The following is a 21,671-nucleotide window of genomic DNA, read 5'->3' as shown; positions in this document are numbered from 1 at the left end:
CAGCGCACTCCAATGGCAGGCGGTGACAGGGGTGCAGGCGGCCTGGCCCGGGGACAGAGAGCGGCTCCGGACGGAGCGGGGCTCTCACGGGATTGCGGCAGGCGAGCTCCTGAGTGTCACGGCCCTAGGAGGGGCGATGAGGGGCGCAGTCTCTTTCCCAGCGGGATGCCCACACGGCTCGAATTGGAGGATGAGCAAGAAGCACAGAGAACCCACTGTTCCTGGGGTTCAGTTCAGGGGGCAAGCTCAGATCAAGCCCTTGGAGAATGTTCAAGCACAAAGTAGCAAAGTCTTTTCAGTAAGTCTCTTCCTCTCCTTTCTCAGCAAGGCAGGCAGCAGGCCAGCTCCTCCAGCGTTTCCTTCTCCTTCTAGTCGGGCAGAGGTTCTTTGTGGTAAACAGGATTCTGATTTCTTAGGAGCCAGGCTCCTACTTTTATACCATGAGTCTTTTGTTCTTTAGCGCCAGGGGGCCTAGGCCTGGCTCAGTCCAGTTCTGGAGCACTTTGTTATGGTGACTCTGCTCTTTCCTTTCAGCAGCAGGGCAGAGACATCAGCCGCCCCACAGGGGGCGGCGCCGGCTTTGTGGTGGCAGAGCACAGGGCTATTCAAGAGTCAAGGTGTACTCCTCCCACCCATCCAGGTGTCACCTCTCTACCCACCACCTGGCAGCCAACCTGTCTCTGGGGATCCCCCCACCCTGCTCCTTACTGTTGCCAGGCAGAACACACACACACACAGCAGAGGCGGACTGAGATGGTCAGGTCAGTAAATACTAACTTTCTAAAAGTAGTATTTACAAACCCAGGATATTAAAATAAACTTGACTACAAGAAGTATTTTATCATCCTGAGTTCAGGCATACTAAACTTGACACTTCTACCATGCTCTCTGAGTCCACTGGGGTCACAGCGTTGGCGTGATCCCGGCAGCCCATTCTGGCCTATGGAGAGCAGGTAGCCTTCAATAGTGAAAAACGACAAGGGCTGTAATTCACTACTAAGACATGCCACACACATCAGGGCATGTCCTACCTTATGCCTACAATGCACCCTGCCCTCGGGCCTCCCGGAGGGGTGGCTAATATGTAGGTAAGGGAAGGTTTAGGGACTGGCAAGTGGGGGCACTTGCGCAGTCAGCGCGACGGTCCCGGACCGCGCACAGGGTCTGCGGTGGCAGGCCCTAGACACACTTTACAAGGCCGCTTCCGTGGGTGGCGCAACCAGCGCTGCAAGCCCACCAGCAGCATTGGCATTCACAAGCCCTGGCACCCCTGGTGCACTTTACTGGGGACTGACAGTGAATCCAATAACCCAATCATGGACATCAATTACAGGTACACTTTACTTAGGGAGCACTTGCACTGCGGCACGGATTAGCCGTGGCGCAGTGCCCTGAGCGGACAACACCAGCAAAACAGTCGAGGCACACCATCAAAAAGTGGAAGGGAAACTCACGCCAAGGTGCCAGGTCTAACAGGAGCCGATGGTTTGGGCTGGCGTCGGAGGAGTGGAGGTCTTCGAGCCGACCACTGCCAGTTTCACTTTCGGTTTCTGTGTAACTGGTGCGACGATTGGTTTCGGTTTCGTTGAAGGGAAACCAGTCTTTTTCGGTAATAATGGCTCTTGCTGGATGTTCGAGGCCGGGCCCGAAGGTGGGGCCGAAGAACTGCGGGATTGATCTTGGGAAAGGCCCGGAGGCGATCCCTCGACCGGAGCCGTAGAATGACGCACTTTGATAGCCTCCGTTTCGACGGGTAGGCCCTGCTCTTCACCAGAGCTATCTTCTTCGGCCCCAAAGGCCTCATCGTAGTCTCCTACCTCATCGTCGGCTTCTTCCCTGTGAAAAAGCGCTTCATCGGCGTCTTCCGATCGGGAATCGTGTTCGGAAGCGGGGCTGTAGTTCGTGTCTTCCACGCTTTCAACATCTTCGTCCTCGGTGCTGAAGATGTTTGCCGGGGCCGGTGCCGATTGCTGCGCTTCTAATCTCGCTGCCCGTCGATTCCGGAGAGTCTTCTTGGATCGGAATCGGGCACAGGCCATACATTTCAATTCGTCGTGATCCGGCGAGAGGCATTTGTTGCACACCGGGTGGACGTCGATATGTGGATATTTGGCGTGGCAAACAGGACACCGTTTGAATTGGGTCCTCGATTCCATCGTCGATGTAAGGTCGATGATCGGATTAAACGGATCCGAAAAACTTGAAGAATTTTGCTAAACTAAGCAAGAAAGCTGTCGATACCAAGCGGGAACAGTACCGACGAAAACTAAAGGCCTTTTGGCCTTAAATTAATTTTTCCTAACTTGAGCTAAGATAAGCACATCCGAACCCAATGGCGGAAACAAACAATCTGAGGATGGAGAGGATGCCCATCCGCACTGTGGTCCAGGGGAGGACTCACCTATCTCAGGATACTTCGAAGACTCTTCCAGGACAACAACGTGCAAACATCCGGACCCAACACTAGGCGGCGATCTATGCACAGATATGAATTCAGCAGCCCACATGCCTCGAACTAAGTATTTTAGTACTGTGGATTCCCTGGTGATCTTCCGTTGTAGTTTCTCCTTGATGCACCACTGGGAGAACCTTTTCCATTTCGCTATGTATCACTTTCTAGTAGGTCTCCTCGCCTCAGTACTGCCATAGTACTTGCTGGAAGTTTGAGGAGTGCAAATTCTAGGTCTTCAGGAGCCATGCAGCAAGGCTGAGGCTCTCTGGCTCTGGGTGTAGTACCTTTCCGTGCTGGTTCTTGAGCCATCTCTATCTGTGAGAACCAGGACTGTCTGGCCCACTGAGGTGCTATCAGTATTAGCGTCATGTTGCTGATCCTGCATTTGTTGAGTACCCTGTGTACCAGTGGTATCGGAGGGGGGGGGGGGGGTGGGAGGAGATCATATGCAAATGTCTTTGACCAACTTATCCATAGCGCATTCCCTTGCGACCAATGGTCTGGTTGTATAGATGCGAAGTGTTGGCATTTTGCATTCTGGTGTGTTGCAAATCGGTCTATTTGCGGTGTTCCCCACCTTTGGAATATTCTTTCTATTTCCTGCTGGTTGATCTCCCATTCGTGCGATGCCAACGTCTGCCTGCTGAGTCTGTCCGCTTCCACATTGTCCTTCCCTGGTAGATGTATTGCTAGTAGGTCTATCCTCAGTGGATTGGCCCATGTCCATATCTTCTGTGCAAGCTTAGATAGCGCGGAGTGTGTTCTTCCTTGCTTGTTGATTTAGAACATGGTCGTGATGTTGTCCGTTTGGATCAACACCCTGTTTCCGTACAGCTCCTTTTGAAAAGCTTTTAAGGCTAGGAACAGTTTTAGTTCCAGGTAATTGTTGTGCTTGACCGCATCCTGTTGCGACCATAGCCGCCCCCCCCCCCCAATCACCTTGAGCTTGTTCAGTTGCGTGGCCCACCCCAGTTGGGAGGGGATGGTCACTGTTGGAGTTGGTTGTATGAATGGTTTTCCCTGTGATATGTTTTGTTCGTTCCACCACGCTATTTCCTGATGCACTGCGTGTGTGACAACCACTATATCTTCCCAACTCACAGTTGCATGTGACCATTGCTGCTGTATCCATTCCTGGAATGGCCTCATGTGCAGTCAAATATTTTCGGCTAAGTGAATGCACAACGCCATCATTCCCATCAGTTTGCTCACCGTCCTCACTGTCAGAACTTGCCCCTTGCGGTACTGACGTGTTTCCTTCAGTATCGCCAATGTTCTCTTCCTGCTGGGGAATACTTTGGCCTGTATGGTGTCGATCTCTGCCCCTAAGAATATCTTGATTTGTTCTGGCTCTGTTGACTATTTCTTCCAGTGGATCGAGAAACCCAGTCTCGTCTGTATTAGCATGACCTGCTGGATGTCTACTCTGCATTGGTCGTACAAACTTGCCTTTACGAGCCAGTCGTCGAGATCGGGGTATACGTGTATTCCTTGCCTTCATAGGTGTGCTGCGACAGCTACCAGGCCTTTTGTAAACACCCTTGGAGCGGATTTCAGTCCGAACGCCAGTACTGTGACCTGGTAGTGGCTCTGGTTGATCACAAACCTTAGCAGGTGCTTGTGTGATGGGGATGTGTAGGTATGCTTCCTTTAAATCTATAGTAACCATGAAGTCCCCTTGTTGTATTTGTGGTATTACCTCTTGTAGGGAAGTCATCTTGAATCTTTGATTTTATGAATTTGTTCAGGAACCTTAGATCTAGGATGTGTCTTAGTTTCATCCACCTTTGGCACCCCTTTGTTCCTTTGGTTTTGCGGCACTACCTCTATTGCCTCCTTGCGCCTCTAGTTGCAGGAGCGAGAGCTCCTTGGTTTTCTGTTTGGAGGTTGTTTTTGTAACTCTATACAGTATCCGTATTGTGTGAGGTTTAGTATCTATTTGTCCGATGTGACCTTCTTCCATTCCTGGATGAAGTCTCTTATTCTCCCCCCTACTGGTGTTGAGTGTTCGAGGTACTGTTTGTCGAATGTTCGGCTGCAGTTTCTTTACATTTTTCCACCCACCCCGAGGTGATGCTAGGTTGGGGGCCCGTTTCATGGTGGAGTCACTTGGTTGAGGGTGGTTGGCCTCTTCGTGTTTGTCCTCGCCAGTTTCTGCGCCCTCGAAAGGACTGTCCCCGTGGCTTGTACTGCCAGTTCTGCTGCTGCTGTCCCTGCTGGCCTTAGTTGTTCCCTTGGTAGCCTTGCTGGAACGTTTGGTGCGATGTGGTCGGCACGTTGCCTCTATTTTTACCACCTGGCTTTCTTGTGGATGTGCCCAGTCTCATTCCCCTGAACTGCAACGCCCCCATGGACCTTGCTGTTTCGTTGTCCTCCTTGAGCTGCGTCAACTTGTCAACTGAGGTGCCTAACAGTTGCTCTCCATTAAAAGGTGTATTCAGGATGTTGCTTTGCACCTCCGGCTTGAATCCCGAAATTGAGCCATGCGGGTCTTCTCCATCATTAGCCTGCTAGACGTTTCTGCAGCATCCAATGCCGATTTTAGGCATGTGTTTCCCATGTTCTTTCCCTCTTCTACCAGGTGGGTTGCTCTGTTGGTACTGGTCTGGCAGATGCTTTCGGAGCTGCCCAACTTCTTCCCAGTGTTGGTATGCATGTCTATTGAATAGGGCATTGGAGTTTGCGATGCCCCACTGTATTGCCGCATTTCTCTCCCCCTTTGTCCCTGTGAGATCCATCCATCTCCTCTCCTTATCTGGAGGCGGTCCGGCGTTCGTGGGAACATTGGCCCTCTTCCTAGCCGTGGCTGCAATTATGGAGTCTGCTGGCACTGACCCTTGGATGTATGCTGGTTCCTTTGAAGAATGTTTGTACCTCAGTCCTCGGGGTCACAGCTTTGCATACTGCTGGCTCCTTAAAGGCCTCTCTTCCCTGGTCCAGCACACTAATGAGCATGGGCAGGAATTGGCTCCTAGTTTGTTGAGGCAGTAGAGTTTCCAGGAGGAAATCTGCCTTGGGCTTCTCTTCCTCTATTTTCACTCCACAAGTCTGTGCAGCCTTTTGTAAGACCATGTTGTAGACTCCTATGTCGTCTGGCGGCGAGGGCCTCGAAGGGTAAGTGTCTTCCTGCTTCCGGTAATCCGGCGTTGAGATCTGAAGATGACGACCAAAGGTGGGAGATTGTGGTTCGCTCTTCATACCATGCACAATATCCTTTTCTTCTGTCATTCCATCCTTGTCTCCTACTTTACCTTCTCCACTCCCTTCCTCATTCCCCCATTTTGTGTACATCTCTTTAAAAGCACACTATTTATATTGACAAGTGACTGACAATTTCATTGTATGCAATACTTATATTTATATGTATACGCATGCCTTTAATTTTTGGGCACTGGATAGCAGGGATCAAGCGGACCAAAAGGTGAGAAGAAAAAAAACAATTGGGGTGACCACCAAAAATTGTGTCACTCCAGCACTTAACATCCAAGGAACACAAAATCTTACTGTACGAGGAAAGTACTGCATGGCCAACTCAGTTTGAAACAGCAGACTACATTTCATGTTTATTCCGTGAATCAGCTTTGTCAATGCTGGCAATAAAGTTGCCTTCAAAATGTCATGTTCTGTTTTTTCAAGCAGTAATGAGATTTGTAAGTACTTTACAAACTAATACTAAAGTTCTAGGTGAAGTATCTAAAGTACATAAGAGATTAATGAGTGAAGCCAAATCAAAAGATCACCTTGTCAGTCCTGCCACCTCGGCTAGGCCTTCCGCCACGACCACGCCCACCTCTGCCTCCTCTACCACCACGTCCAGGGCGGCCAAGGTCTCCAAAATTGATTTCGAGCTGGGATGTAATGTCATTTGTAGGTCGACGGAAATGATGATCAAAATCTGACACTTCAGTTTGAACCTAATAGTGGAAAGTATTTAAAGTTAGAAATTTGCAATATTTAGAATAAAATACATTTTGCATAACAGAAGAACATGCAAAAAAAAGTACACCCACTTGGCTCTAAATATACTAATTTCATTATATTCTTACCAAACAAAACTATAGTAAATAAAAGATTGTTAAAAAAAAAAATCAATCTGGACAAAACTTATCGGACAGCTTGGGGCAAAAATATTTATCAGAAGCTGTGTGTAGCAGTATGCGGTCAGCATAAACTTTTTTCTAAAAGGTTTTAAGTATTCACCCAACGAAGGTTTGGGATAACAGAACATTTAGAATAAGAATTTTAAGAGCTACATGACTAACAGCTGCATCAGGATTTCTTAAACCCTAACAATACTTCTGCACACACTGCCTCTAACATAAATATGTATTTCAGTATGAGGGTGCCAGAAGACAGTCATAACTAAAAACAGGCAGAAACTAGCATCAAATTCAGAAAAGACTTGAAAAATGGAGCGCTAATAAAAACACCTCCCTGGCTAGTCTGAACACTCATTAAAAATAGATTAATCAGACACCTCAAGTTGATAGTTACCTCTCCCACTGCACTCACATCTTCATTAGGTATTTAAGCCAGCTGGTAACATCACAATCTGACTAGTGTTGGCTTATTATTCTTTCAAATTATTTGTACATCAGTTGCCTTCTGTAGCAGCGTCCTGTGCAGCAAGATTAATAGCGCTCGAGTTACCAGGGAAAATTATGAAAATAAAGGATACTGCATCACTCATCCCAAACATGCAGAGGTGAAATCACCAGTTTTGGGAGAGTGACTGTATCCCATAAATAGGTCATACGTTTCAGGCTTCTATTGAAAATGAAGAATGAATAGTGAACAGACTAACCCAGATTTGAACTGAAACATTCACATGGCAAACCGAAAGCCACAGAAATAAACATTTTAGGCCAGTCATTTGTAGTCTGTCCACCAGTTAAAAAGGTTTACACTTTTTAACAAGGGCCAGTTGCAGCGAGAAGCTTATGATTAAATAATTAAACGTTTTCCAGTTTAAGTATTTATGAAACGCACAATTTAGGGTAATCCAAAATGTAGCCATTTTCAACATGCCACTGCAGATATGGCTCCAGAGATTTGTAGGTTAAAATTGTGAGCTTCAATTATAAAACTGGAAATGGGTGGTGTACTTAAATTTTCAGAGATAATCTTTGGGAAATTCTGTACAACAGAAATACATTTTACTTAATTTACCTCTTCACTCTTAGCCTTGTGAAGAACAAATCCTTTCTTCCATTGACCATCAGCACCCTCATTTGGTTTACGAATGTTAAATTCAACCTTTGCCCGTTCTTTGTCTTGCATAGCTTTCCATTCATCCAATGTCATTTCTTTGGGACCTTCTTCCTTGACTTCTTCCACTTCATTTTCCCTGAAGGAATAATAAAGTTTAGTGCATTGATGTGCCTATGCCAACTCGCAAAACGTGTGGCAAACTGTTATAAAAATTGGAAAGATTACTTGTATTAAAGCAATAGCAGTAAGGAAAATGTTACTTACCCTGCAAGCATCAGTTTGTAGCATGTAGTGCAGTAGATTCATATTTTCTGCATACTCCTGCCATCTAGTGTTGGGATAAGGCGTTTGAAACTTTATTCATTGAAAAGAATCTTTCAAGTCATGAGGTAAAGGGACATGAACTACTCCCTTATCAGGCAATGTGCATGGGGTGGCGGAGTGAGCTAAAGAAGGATGGATTAAACCCACATCAGTTGACTGGGGGTGAGTGCTTGCAATGTTCAACACTCCGTCCATCATCCCCTTTGGTTTTGCTTTGTTCACCTGAAGTTGGCAGGGTATGCACAGACATGGGTCCCTTGCTCACTTTGCCACAGGATTCAAGATAGCCTGGCTGAGGACGGCTGAGTAGCCAGAAACCGGTCCCAGGATGCTGGTTTCCGGTCCAGGGAAGACATGGCTTGGCAGTTCGGGCTGGATTGTTCCCATGAGGCACAGGGTCAGACCGATTTGCATATGGCCGTGTCTGAACTGGGGTGGTGGAGTGAGCTAAAGAATGATGGATTAATCCCAGATCAGTTGACTAGGGTGAGTGCTTGCAATGTTCAACACTACGTCCATCATCCCCTTTGGTTTTGCAATGCGAATGGGCACCAACTCCATAGTTAGTTTTTTTTTTTCTTTACAGTGGTTGAGCGGATTGATGGAGCGGTAGGTAGGATAGCTTTGGTGACCATGTGTAATGTTCCGTATAACAGTTTAAATATGCAATTGCCAAAAAAGAATATCGGCAGCAAATGGGCGCAATTGAATGCTACGGTTGCAGAACTCTATCCTCTTGCTGCAACAGAAGACCCTACTGAAGGGGCAGGATAAGGAGTAGTTTCTTTTCTGTAACTCCAGTTCTGTAGTAGGGGTATCTCTGTTATAGTCATAATCTAGTGAATAGTCCCGCCCATGTGCGCGGACCCCGGAGCAATAAAAATAATCTCTTAAGTTGTCAAGTCATGCAGACCTGCATCCACACTTAAGAGAGAATTTCAAAGACAGATAATGCAGCCTATATCCACAGGCTACACTGTCCAGTACTTCAACTAGAAAGAATTCCACCAGCAACCACTAACAGCACTGCCTGCCCAGCTTTTTCCCTAGAGAAAGAAACCTGCCTCTTCCAAAAAAGCCTCTGGAATGATAGAGAGGAAGGAATGGACAGATAAGCCCCATAGGCTGCCATTATGTGGCTCAAAACAGGATACTGTGCCTTTAAGAAAACTTTCCAGAACTTTTCCAGTATCCCAGAATGCACAGCAGGTCCCTTTTACTTTCAGTTCTTTTTGAAGGCGTAGCACGCCAGAGCTGTAGCATTCCTTATATTAACATTCATCTCTCCACCGGGGAGGAGGGCGGGCGCTTATGACTATAACAGAGATACCCCTACTACAGAAATGGAGTTACAGAAAAGAAACTACTCCTTCTGTAGTAGGGGATCTCTGTGTATAGTCATAATCTAGTGAATAGAATGGCAAGCCCATCCCCACACAAAAACGGCGGTGGAGAAGATCACAAAATAATACCACTACTGTGCGAACAAATTTCGCAGCGAAGCCTGCCCAACCTGAGCATCTGCTCTGGCATCCGCGTCCAGACAGTAATGCGCAGCAAAGGTATGGACCGACTTCTAAGTGGCCGCCTTGCAGATTTCTGCAATCGGAACATTACGCAGCAAAGCAGTCGTGGCAGCTTTGCCCCTGGTGGAATGAGCCTTAGGTTTACCCCCTAAGGTCTTATTAGCCTTTTGGTAACACAACTGTATACAGGACACAATCCACCGAGAGATGGACTGTTTGGAGGTAGCAAGACCGGTCCTGACTGATCGATAATTGATAAACAATTGGTCTGACCTACGAATATCTTTGGTCTTATCAAGATAAAACTTCAACACCCTCCTCACGTCCAGGGAATGTAGAGACCTTTCCGCTGGAGAAGAAAGATTCAGAAAAAACGTAGGTAAAGTTATGGTCTGGTTGACATGAAGAACAAGTTACTTACCTTCGGTAACGATGTATCTGTAAGAAACATTAGTTAGATTCCTCACCTTAGAATATCCCCAGGCGTCAGACTGGATCCGGAAGATTTTTCGTCAGCAATACCCCTTGCGCGTCGCTAGGCGTCGTCTGCGGCTCCGCGTCTGTCGTCGCCTGAATGACGGAGTACTTAGACGCCGCCCTCGCGCGCTGACGTCAGTTCTTGTACATAGCCTTCCGCGCCAGGAACGCAGAGCCATGCAAGAGACCGACACTGGTGCCAAAACAAAATTCTAGGGCCCTGAAAGGGATAGCCTTAACCCTAGATGTCAGTCCGCAGAACGGGGAGGATGGGTGGGTCAGTGAGGAATCTAACTAATGTTTTACAGATACATCGTTACCGAAGGTAAGTAACTTGTTCATCTGAAAGAAATACGTTAGATTCCTCACCTTAGAATAGATACCCAAGCAATACCAACCCCGGTGGTGGGTCTGCGAACCAAGATCACACCAGAAAGTCCTGGAGGACAGAACGGCCAAAGAAGCCATCCCTCCGGAATGGCTCTCTAGGCAATAATGCCTGGCAAACGTGTGCAGCGAAGCCCACGTTGCTGCCCGACAGATGTCCTGCAAAGGGACTCCCCGTCCCAAAGCAGTAGTAGCCGCTGTGGCCCGAGTAGAATGGGCGCGCAGTCCAACAGGCGGTTCCTTTTTTTTTTGCCAAGGAATAACAGATTTTTATACACAAAACGACCCACCGGGAGATGGTCCGTTTGTGTACAGCTTTTCCCTTCTTTGCACCCACGTAGCCAACGAAAAGCTGGTCGTCCACTTGGAACTGTTTAATGCGGTCCAAATAAAAGGAGAGCGCACGTTTTGGGTCCAGACGGTGGAGCCGCTCTTCCTCTTTGGAAGGATGCGGAGGCGGAAAGAAGGTGGGCAAGGTGACAGATTGCCCAAGATGAAAGGGGGTCACCACTCGGTAGAAAGGAAGGACGAGGCCGAATGACAACCTTGTCCGGATGAACAGATAGAAAAGGAGGCTTGGACGATAGAGCCTGGAGCTCACTCACCCGTCTAGCCGAGGTGATGGCTACCAGAAAAGCAGTCTTAAGCGTCAGCAGACGAAGAGGACAATTATGAAGAGGCTCAAAGGGAGCGCACATTAGAAATGTGAGAACAAGATTCAAGTCCCACTGAGGCATTACGAAAGGGACAGGCGGGAACGTGTGAGTAATGCCTTTAAGAAAGCGTGACACTACAGGGGACTTGAAAAGAGGGCTGATCTGGAAGCCGTAAGAAGGCAGAGAGAGCAGCAAGATAACCTTTCAAGATGCCGAGGGCAGAGCCCTGCCGGGCCAAAGAAAGAAGAAAGAGGAGAACCTCAGAAAGAGGGGCGGAGAGGGGATCCACAGCCTTTTCTGTGCACCATGCCACAAATTTGTTCCACCGGCAGGCGTATACCGTCTTCGTGGAGGGACATCTGGCTGCCAGAATGATATCACAGACTTCAGGAGGCAAGTCAAATGGCATCAACTGCCGCCGCTCAATCTCCACGCATGGAGGTGGAGGCTGGACAGGTTCGGGTGGAGGACCGTCCCCTGCTGCTGCGACAGAAGATCCTCCCAAAGGGGCAGACGTATCGGAGGATCGGTCAACATACTGAGTAGCTCGGGATACCAGTACCTTCGTGCCCAATCCGGAGCCACCAAGATGACTTGGGCCCTGTCGCGCTTGATCTTCAGCACTCTGGGCAGAAGTGGTATAGGCGGAAAGGCGTACAACAGACCGCAACTCCACTCGTGACGAAAAGCGTCGCCGAGCGAGTGACGCCTTGGAAATTCCGACGCGCAGAACTGCTGACATTGCGTGTTCTCGTCGGTGGCGAATAGATCTAACCAAGGCTCTCCCCACTGCTGAAAGAAACCTTGCGCCACCTCGGAGTTCAGACGCCATTCGTGATCCATCATGTACCGGCGGCTGAGTTCATCTGCTCTGGCGTTCAGAGAGCCCGCCAGATGTTGAACCACCAGGGTGACTCCCTGGTGTTCCAGCCATGTCCAGAGGCGCAGAGCCCACTGACAAAGGGTCCACGACCCCACCCCGCCCTGTTTGTTGCAATACCACATGGCGGTGGTGTTGTCCGTGAACACCTGCACGACACTTCTCCGGACAGAGGGAAGGAAGGCTTTCAGTGCAAGTCGGATCGCTCTCAGCTCCAACAAGTTGATGTGGAGGCGAGACTCTGCCGGAGACCAGAGGCCTCTGATCTCCGCCTCTCCCATATGGCCACCCCATCCCAGGAGGGACGCATCGGTCACTACGACATGCTTTGGTAGGGGTAGGGAGAGGCTCTTGCCCGTGACCCAATCGCGGTCCATGAGCCACCACTGCAACTGCTGTGCAGTGCCCTCCGAGATCAAGACATGGTCGGACAGGTTGCCGTGATGCTGGGCCCACTGAAACTTCAGGTCCCACTGCAGAGCCCGCATGCGCCGCCTGGCGTGATGCACTAGTAGGATGCAGGAGGCCATCAGCCCCAGAAGCCGCAACACTAGCCTGACCGAAACCCAGGATAGAGGCCGAAAGATGGGAATCAGGGCCTGTATATCCCGGACCCGCTGCTCCGGTGGATGGACCCGGAACTGCGCCGAATCGAGAACCGCTCCGATGAAGAGGAGCTTCTGAGAGGGGCTCAGGTGTGACTTCGGCACGTTGATGGAAAACCCTAGCAAATGCAGGAGATCCGCCGTAGTCTGGAGGTAGGAGAAGACTGCCTGGGACGAGCCCGCCTTCAACAACCAGTCGTCGAGATAGGGGAAGACTGGAACCCCTGATCTGAGCAGATGAGCTGCGACCACCGCCATCACTTTTGTGAACACCCGAGGGGCACTGGTAAGGCCGAAGGGGAGCATGGTGAACTGAAAGTGCTCCTGACCCACCGTGAACCGCAGGTAACGCCGGTGGGCTGGCAGGACGGGAATGTGGAAATATGCGTCCTGCCAGTCCAACGCTACCATCCAGTCTCCAGGGTCTAGGTCAGCTAGAACCTGAGCCAAAGTCAACATTTTGAACCGTTCCTTCCGGAGGAAGGCATTGACGTTCCGGAGGTCCAAGATAGGGCGTAGGCCCCCTTTGCCCTTCTTGGGAACCAGAAAGTAGTGGGAATAACAACCACGACCTACTTCTGGGCTCGGAACGCGCTTGACGGCCCCCTTGGCAAAGAGGGCCGAAACTTCCTCGTGGAGAAGATTCAAATGATCCCCCGAGATACGGTGGTGCTGCGGTGGCATGGCTGGAGGGGTCGTCTCGAAGGGGAGGGAGTAGCCCCTTCGGACGATTTGCAGCACCCACCTGTCCGACGTGATGTAACGCCAGTGGAGCAGGTGATGGCTAACTCTGCCGCCCACTGGCGTGGAATGGGCCTGAAAGCTCGGACTAGGAAGGCTTTGAGGCGGATGCTGCCGGGGTGGATGTGGACTGACCGCGTCGTCCTCCGGTACCGCCTCGGCGGAAACCACGTCCGCGACCACGTGAAGGCTGGTTCTGCGGCCGGTGGCTAGGCGGACGTGAGGAGGTGCCCCTTCCTTGGCCACGAAAGGAGCGAAAAGCGGAAGCTTGTGGCCACGGGGCCGAGAGGCCCAAGGACGTGGCCGTAGCCCGGGAGTCCTTGAAGCGAGCCAGCGCACTGTCTGCTTTCTCACCAAAAAGGCGAGCGCCATCAAAAGGCATGTCCATGAGTGTGCTCTGGACATCCCCTGAAAAGGACGTGGACCGCAGCCAGGCGTGACGTCGAAGCGCCACCGTGGTAGAAATCGCCCTACCCAGCGAGTCCGTAGTGTAGAGTCCACATTGGATTGCATGGCGTGCTGCATCTCTCCCATCGGCCAGGGCCGAGGAAAGCCGCGCCCGGGCCTCCTCCGGGCACAGTGGCAGCACGTCCTCCACCGCATCCCACAGAGAGTGGGAATAACGGTCCAAGAGACAGGCGGTGTTCAAAGACCGCAGGCCCAAACTGAGCGAAGAGAACAGCTTCTTACCAAACTGTTCCAGTCTCTTGGAATCCCGGTCCGGAGGAGCGGACAGGAAGGAGGATTGGGAGGTAGAGGCCTGGATAACCAGTCTCTCGGGGGTGGGGTGTTGGACAGAAAACTGGGGTCGCCCAGAGCAGGGCGGTGGCGCCTGGCAACGTTCCTATCCACAGGAGGGACTGTGGAGGGCTTGGACCAGGTGCCCTGCAGAACGTCAGTGAGGGCCTCATTGAATGGCAGCAGAGGCTCAGTGGAGCATGCGGCAGACTGAAGCACCTCAGTAAGGATGTTAGTCCTCACAGCCACGGCAGGCAGCTCAAGCCCAAGGGCTTCGGCCGCCTTGCGCAGCACCACAGAAAAAGCTGCACCCTCCTCCGAAGCCACAGTCGGAGGAGAGATGAATCCAGTGTCCGGAGAGGTATCCAACCCACTGGCCTCCCCCAGTTCATCTGCCCAGTCCTGTGCAAGTTGGCTCTGAAGGGCCATAGGGTCATCAGACCCCTCCCAGTCGCCCCCGTCATCCGATTCCTGGTAAACAGGAGGAATGATCAGAGCCGGTCGATAGACAATATGTGTCTCTAGCGGCGTAGCATCGGCGTCGGGACCGGACAGGGGCAGAACCGGGGATCGACATCGACCGGAACCGGCGTCGGGGGTGGTATCGGTGTCGGCGGAGGAGGCGTAATGAGGTCGACCGGCGTCGACGGGGGCCCAGGCTCAGGCCCCTCGGGGACCTGCGGCGTCGGGGGCGGAGCCTCCAACGGCGCCGGAGCCGCCGGCATGCGAGTTCGCCCAGTCGAGTCCGCGGGGCCCGAAGGCGCTCCAGCGGGCGTCGACGGCGGGCCCAGGCTCCTCATGGCCGAGAGGAAGGCACTGACCTCCGCCGGCGTCGCGTCAGTCCCAGGGACCGTCGGGTATGGGGACTTGCGCGGCTCCTGCGGAGCCGCGGGGGTGGAACCACCCAGACCCTCGGCCGAGTCGCGCGACCGGCGAGGGGAGTCCGAAGAGCGGTGTCACTTCTTGGAGTGCCTCGACTTACCCGAAGACTTCGAGCCAGACGAGTGACGATGTAGAGTGCGGCTCCGCGACCGATCCTTGGACCTCCTCCTGGACCGGGATCGAGAGCGACGCAGAGCCGAGTGGCGATGCTCGAGAAGCTTGCGGGACCGCTCCCGCCTAGCTTTCGAGGTCCGGGCCATACAATCGGAGCACGACGCCGCGTCGTGGTCGAGGCCCAAGCAGTACAGGCACCGGCGGTGATGATCGGTCACCGACATCAGTCGGTGACAGTCGTCGCAGGCCTTGAAACCAGGCATCCTACCGGCACCAGAGTCGAGAATTGACCAAAAAGAGTAAAAAAAAATTGACTAAAGGGGTAGCTCTCCCGGATCTGCGCTTACTGGTGCGGAAAAAAGAACTGACGTCAGCGCGCGAGGGCGGCGTCTAAGTACTCCGACGACGTCATTCCGGCGCACGACGCCGACGACGGACGCGGAGCCGCAGACGACGCCTAGCGACGCGTAAGGGGTATTGCTGACGAAAAATCTTCCGGATCCAGTCTGACGCCTGGGGATATTCTAAGGTGAGGAATCTAACTAACGTGTTTCTTTCAGATAATCAGATAACCTTAGGAAGAAATTTAGGGTGAGTACGCATAACAACCTTAGCAGCATGAAATACAGTATAAGGTTCTCGGCAACACAACGCCTGAAGTTCACTCACCCTGCAGGCCGATGTAATGGCCACTAGGAACGCCGCCTTCAAGGACAGGTGCTGCAACAAAGCCTTGTGAATAGGTTCAAAAGGCTCCTTCATCAATCTGGACAGCACCACATTCAATTCCCAGGAAGGCGAGGGAAGTCTGACCGGAGGGAACACCTTCAAGCCTTCCAAAAAATCCTTGACCACAGGGATCTGAAAGAAGGAAGTCTGTGAAGGGCATTTCCTGTAAGCAGTCAAAGCAGCGAGATGAACCTTAATGGAGTGGAAATTAAGGCCAGACTGTGCCAAATGTAAAAGATATGGAAGGATGACATCTTCCTTACATGTTGTCGGGTCAAAGTTCTTGGATTTGCACCAGATGCAGAATCTCTTCCACTTGTAAGCATAGGCAGTCCTAGTGGAAGGATGTTTAGCCTCCTTCAGTATGCCCATACAATCTTCTGGTAGATTCAAATGGCCATATTGCACTATCTCAGGAGCCATGCCGCCAAACTCAAAGACGAGAGGTTGGGATGCACCATCCGCCCCCCGAACATCGTGAGAAGGTCCGGCCTGCACGGCAGCCGCATGTGAGGAAGGGCAGACCGGTGAAGCAGATCCGTGAACCACCACTGCCTGGGCCATTCCGGGGCAATCCGGATCATCCGCGCCCTGGACTTGGACAGTTTGATGAGCACTGCCGGAATCAGGTGAATGGGTAGAAATGCGTACAGAAAGCTGTTCGACTAGTCAATCCATAGCGCATTCCCCAGTGTCCCCTTCTGGTAGTACCTGGATGCGAAGTCTCGGCATTTGCTGTTTTCGGCGGTGGCGAACAGATCTACGTCTGGAGTCCCCCACCTTGCGAAGACTTCTCCTAGTACCTCGTAGTTTATGACCCATTCTTGGTTCTCCTGAAGCAGCCTGCTCAACGCGTCCGCCTGAACATTCTGCACCCCCGGCAGATGCGTGGCCGTGATCATCAATCCGCGGGCCAGAAGCCAGCGCCAGATCGCCTGCGCCTCCTGCGACAGAGTGCGCGATCGCGACCCCCTTGCTTGTTGAGGTAATACATCGTGGTTGTATTGTCAGTCTGTATCAGCAACGAGGTGGTCTGGAAGGACGGATGAAAGGCCTTCAACGCCAGGTACACGGCTCGGAGTTCCAGGAAATTGATGTGGTACGTCGACTCCAACGGGGACCCCTTTCCTTGTATCTGTAAGTCTCCGGAGTGCGCTCCCCAACCTTGGAGAGATGCATCCATCACAATAGTCGTCTCGGGAATGTCCTTGTGGAAGGGAACCCCCCTCAGGAGATTCTCCGCCGAACACCACCATTTCAGAGACTGCAGAGCATGTAGAGACAGCCGGATCTTGTCGTCCCAAGAACCTGTTCTCTGATCCCATTGATCCTCCAAGCACTCCTGCAGTGGTCGCATGTACAGCCGTGCGTGCGGCGTGAGGAAGATACAGGAGGCCATCGACCCCAGCAGCAAAGACACCTTCCTCACTGTCGCCGATGGAGCGGCCATGAGGTCCTGAGCATTCCGAAGGAGCGATAACCGTCTCTCCTCCGAAGGAGACACGCTTGCTGACCGTGTATCAATGGAGGCCCCCCAAGTACTGTATGCACTGGACCGGAGTCGGGACAGATTTGGACATGTTGACGTGTAACCCCAGCTTGTTCAAGAGAACGCACGTCCTCCGGAAGTGCGCCTGCGCTTCCGAAAAAGATGAGGCCTTGATCAACCAGTAGTCCAGGTACAGGTAGACAAACACCTTGTTCCTTCGTAGGTGCGCCGCTACCACTGCCATGCACTTCGAGAAGGTCCTTGGGGCAGACTTTAGCCCGAATGGCAGTACTGTGTATTGATAGTGATTGGCGCCGACTCGGACCCGCAGGAACTTCCTGTGTTTCCGTGCAATGGGCACATGGAAGTACGCATCTTGTAGGTCTATGGCACAGAGCCAGTCTCCCTGTTGCAGCAGAGGGTAAATCTGATGCAACGACAGCATGCGAAACTTCTCTCTGCGAATCCATTTGTTTGCTTGCCGCAAATCCAGAATGGGCCTGAACTCGTTCTTGTCCTTCTTGCGAACCAGGAAGAAACGAGAGTACAAACCTCTTCCCCTTTGAGACAGAAGTACGTCTTCCACCGCCTTTTTCCTTAACAGGATGGCTGCCTCCGCCGGGAGCTCTCGCAGTTGATACCGCGAGCTTACCGGCGGAATCGCTGGAGGCGGGCTGATGAATCCAAGACTGTATCCATTGCAAACAATATTCAGCACCCACGTGTCCCGAGTAATTTTTCTCCACTCTGCCGGAAAAAATTGAATGCTTCCCCCCACTGGAGTGGGTAACGGTTGCAGGGGAAGTAAATGCTCAGGGCCACGACCCGGCCGGGCCCTTGGTAGCCGGTGCGGACTGCTGGCCCCCTCTACCCTTTTGGCGTTTCTGGAAGGGTTTACGGAACTGCTGCTGCTGGTGCTGCTGCTGCTGCTGTCCCGAGGCCTGCCCACGCCCTCTGCCCGCAGACCCGAACCGTCTCTGGAAGGGGAGTTTCTTCTTTTCTGGCTTCTCCAAACCGACAGCCGTCAGGGTCTCCGCCTCCGTCTTCATGCGGGCCATCTCGTCGTCCGCATGTTGCCCGAACAGGGTTTCCCCCGAGAAGGGCAGATTGGCCACTCTCTGCTGAGCCTCCGGCTTGAGCGAGGTGAGGCGAAGCCACGCGTGCCGCCGTTGGTGTACTCCATGACAGTACCCATGCGCCGCCAGCAGGGACACATCCGCTGCCGCACTGATCACCTGGTTGGAGACTAGCATCCCCTCGCGCAGAGTCTCCAAGAAGTCTTCCCTCTTGTCACGAGGCAGCAGCTCCGCATACTGCTGGAGAGACTCCCACAGGGCCCGGTCGTAACGCCCCAAGAGGGTCCCGGCACTTGCCGCCTTCATGGTGGTGGCAGCCGTACCACAAACCTTCCTGCCCGCCGAATCCAGCCAGCGGCTTTCCTTGTCGGGCGGAACTGTCGATGAGGGGGTGGTAGCATGCTGCTTCCTCGCCGCCGTCACAATGACTGAACCTGGCTTAGGGTCCGTCCTCAAAAAGGTCGGGTCCGAGTCCGGAGCCCGATACTTCTTCATAAGCCGGGAGGGGGCGGATTTCGTCACTGCCGGAGTGAGGAACAACTCCATAGCTGGCTCCACCAGTCCCGGCACGAGAGGCAGAGGGGGCGAGACAAGTGCTTTTTGTGTAGCGTCTCGAATATCACGGACGTAGTAGGTGTCGGTACCGTCACCGTGATTCCCAACTTGGCTGCACCCCTCAGCAGTACCTCCTGGAAGGAGACCAGATCGTCAACCGGCGACACCCTCGTCCCGGGTGAGTCCGACAGCGTCGTAGAGAAGTCCATGGCCGATCGAGTGCGCGATCTGGATATGCGCCTCCTGTGGCACCGTCTCGATGTTGAGGACGAACGCCCACGGCTCCGCGATCTCCCTCTCCGTCCGGAGCGGGAGCACGATCTTCTTGGCTTCGGTCTGTCCACCGGCCTCGCCGGGCCCGGCGACCGTGGCTTACCCTGGCGCCGTGGCGGAGGCGTTCCCTGCGGCGGCGGCAGATACCTGGGCAATGAGACCGATCGCGTTGGAACCGGTGGTGGGCCCGAAGGCCTGCAAGGCGGAATCGGAGGAGGAGGAGTTGGCGGTGGTGGCGTCAGCGGCGGTGGTGGAGGAGGCGGCGGCGTATAGACCACTGAGTACCCCGATCCCGGGGACTCCGTCGAGGAACTCCTGGTGTCAGGGCGCCCCCTGCGCCTCCGCGACGTCGATGAATCCATCTTTGACGTAGACCGTCTCCGTGACGTCGAGCGCCTCCTCGACTTCGACGGCGGCGAACGCCTCGACGACGACGAACGCGATGACGGCGAACGCCTCCTCTTCGCCGACGGCGAACGGCGACCTCCCCTCGACGGTGAGCGCCGACGCCGGGCCTGATCTCGACGTCGATGCCTCGGAGACGTTGACGGCGTACACGCCAACTATGCCGAAGTAGTCGACGGCGGTCCGATCAGTTCCCTCGACGTCGAAGTCGCTTCTCCCCAGAGCCCTGGGGGGACGGTGAACACACCGTGGTCATCCCTCTCGACGCCTTAGTCGACGTCATCGACGCCGGTGGAGAATGGGGGCGCTTGCTGGTCTTCCTGCCCCTGGGGAGCCCCCCCCAGAGGCCTCAGCATGGGCAGAATCAGCCCCTCCTGACCCACCTTGTTCCTTCAGCCTTCTGTCCTCCAGGACTTGGAGCCTGATCTTCTTTCTTTCCCTCAGGGTCCTGGCTGAGAACGAGTGGCAGATATCATACTCCTCAGGCACATGGGACTGGGGAAGGCAGCCTATACACACCTTGTGTGGATCTGACTTAGCCTTCTTTCTGTCGCACTCTGGGCACTTGTCGAACAAGCCAGGCATGTTGACAGCAACAGAACACTAAACTCTTGAAAAATGGACAAAAAACACCAATAAACCCTTGAAAAGGGAGAGCTCAATGCTCCAGGGTCCTGCTAGCCAGAGACCAAAGTCCCCGGATCTCTACCTCTCCCAGGTGACCACCCCTGCCCAAGAGAGATGCATCTGAAACCACTTTGCTCTGGTTAGGGAACTGCTGTTGACCCAATATCAGTCACGCACCGGAAAAAAGAACTGAAAGTAAAAGGGACCTGCTGTGCATTCTGGGATACTGGAAGAGTTCTGGAAAGTTCTTAAAGGCACAGTATCCTGTTTTAAGGTAAGAACGCCAAACTATAATGCAACTGCTCATATAGCATACAGATAAACTGCATGAAACTTAAAATTACAGCAGTAATCGGTTACACAATTCTTATTCTGTGTATGCTCTTTTTTTAAGGAGTCGATCATGGATTGTGTGGGTCGACTAGTTTCGGCCATGTACTTTGTGGTCCTTTCAGAACAAGAGTCACCCAAACTTAAGAGGAAAGATATCAGTTGTAATGGATTCAAAGTTTTGCAAATAGGAATTGAAAAGACAGGCATACTATATGCTTTCTCCACATATTGTTCTGTCTTCCGCATGCTGGTAGACCCAGTGTCACGCATATTGGGCATACTATAAACATGCAGTCCCTCCATACAGTATTTAAGGACAGTTGAGGAGCTTTCAACACGTATCATTTTTGGCAACAGAGCAATGCGGTTTAGAAAAACTTTTAGAAAAATAGCTTCTATAAAGTAGCAATGTTCGTGTTTAGAACCAACTATATCTTTGACATTAACCAGATGTACAATAGATGTAACTAGGAGCATATATAAAATCTGTCAAAAAACGCCCAGGCTGGAAATGCATGGAATTAGTGATCTGCTAGTCATAGACAGCAGTTTATCCACCCTGGCATTCATGGAGCCCGCCAGGTGTTGAACCACCAGGAAAATGCCCCGATGTTCCAGCCATATCCAAAGAAAAAGGCCCTCTTTACAAAGGGTCCACAACCCTACCCCGCCCTGTTTGTTGCAGTACTGCATGGTGGTGTTGCACCTGAACACTTGCACCGGCCTACCCCTGATCGAAGGAAGGCTTTCAATGCAAATCAGTTCGCCAGTAAGCTTCAATAGGTTGATGAGGAGCCGGAACTCTGCCAGAGACCAGAGTCCCCGGATCTCTACCTCTCCCAGGTGACCACCCCTGCCCAAGAGATATGCATCTGAAACCACTTTGCTCTGGTTGGGGAACTGCTGTTGACCCAATCTCAGTCACGCACCACTGCAGGTCTTTTGCAGTTACCTACAAGATCCTGACCAGGTCAGATTCACCTGATGCTGCACCCACTTAAACTTCAGGGTGCACTGCCGAGCCCAGATACGCCAATAGGTATGCACCACTAGCAGGAGGTCATGAGGCCCAACAGCCTCAAAGTCAGTCTCACCAAAATCCAGGATACAGGCTGAAACATTGGTATCATAACCTGAATATACTGGGCTCACCGTTCGGGAGGTTAGACCCGAAAGTGCACTGTATACAGA

At 52.2% G+C, this 21,671-nt stretch overlaps 1 protein-coding gene across 1 annotated transcript in view; it reads right to left on the bottom strand.

Moving 5' to 3' along the window:
- The window catches only part of LOC146834781 (SERPINE1 mRNA-binding protein 1-like), a 100,453-nt gene extending 92,515 nt beyond the window's left edge, over positions 1–7,938 (bottom strand). Inside the window, exons 1-3 of the mRNA XM_085599946.1 lie at positions 7,928–7,938; positions 7,622–7,799; positions 6,193–6,366 (exon numbers count right to left, since the gene is read on the bottom strand). Of these exons, the coding sequence (XP_085456072.1) occupies positions 6,193–6,366; positions 7,622–7,799; positions 7,928–7,938 (363 nt within the window). The remainder of the gene's footprint in view (positions 1–6,192; positions 6,367–7,621; positions 7,800–7,927) is intronic.
- Between the last annotated feature and the right edge of the window lie 13,733 nt (positions 7,939–21,671).

The sequence above is a fragment of the Triturus cristatus genome, chromosome 4_2, assembly GCF_964204655.1.
Source record: "Triturus cristatus chromosome 4_2, aTriCri1.1, whole genome shotgun sequence".
NCBI lineage: Eukaryota > Metazoa > Chordata > Amphibia > Caudata > Salamandridae > Triturus > Triturus cristatus.
The sequence above is the reverse complement of the archived record's forward strand: the minus strand, read 5'-3'. Positions and strand labels throughout refer to the sequence as shown.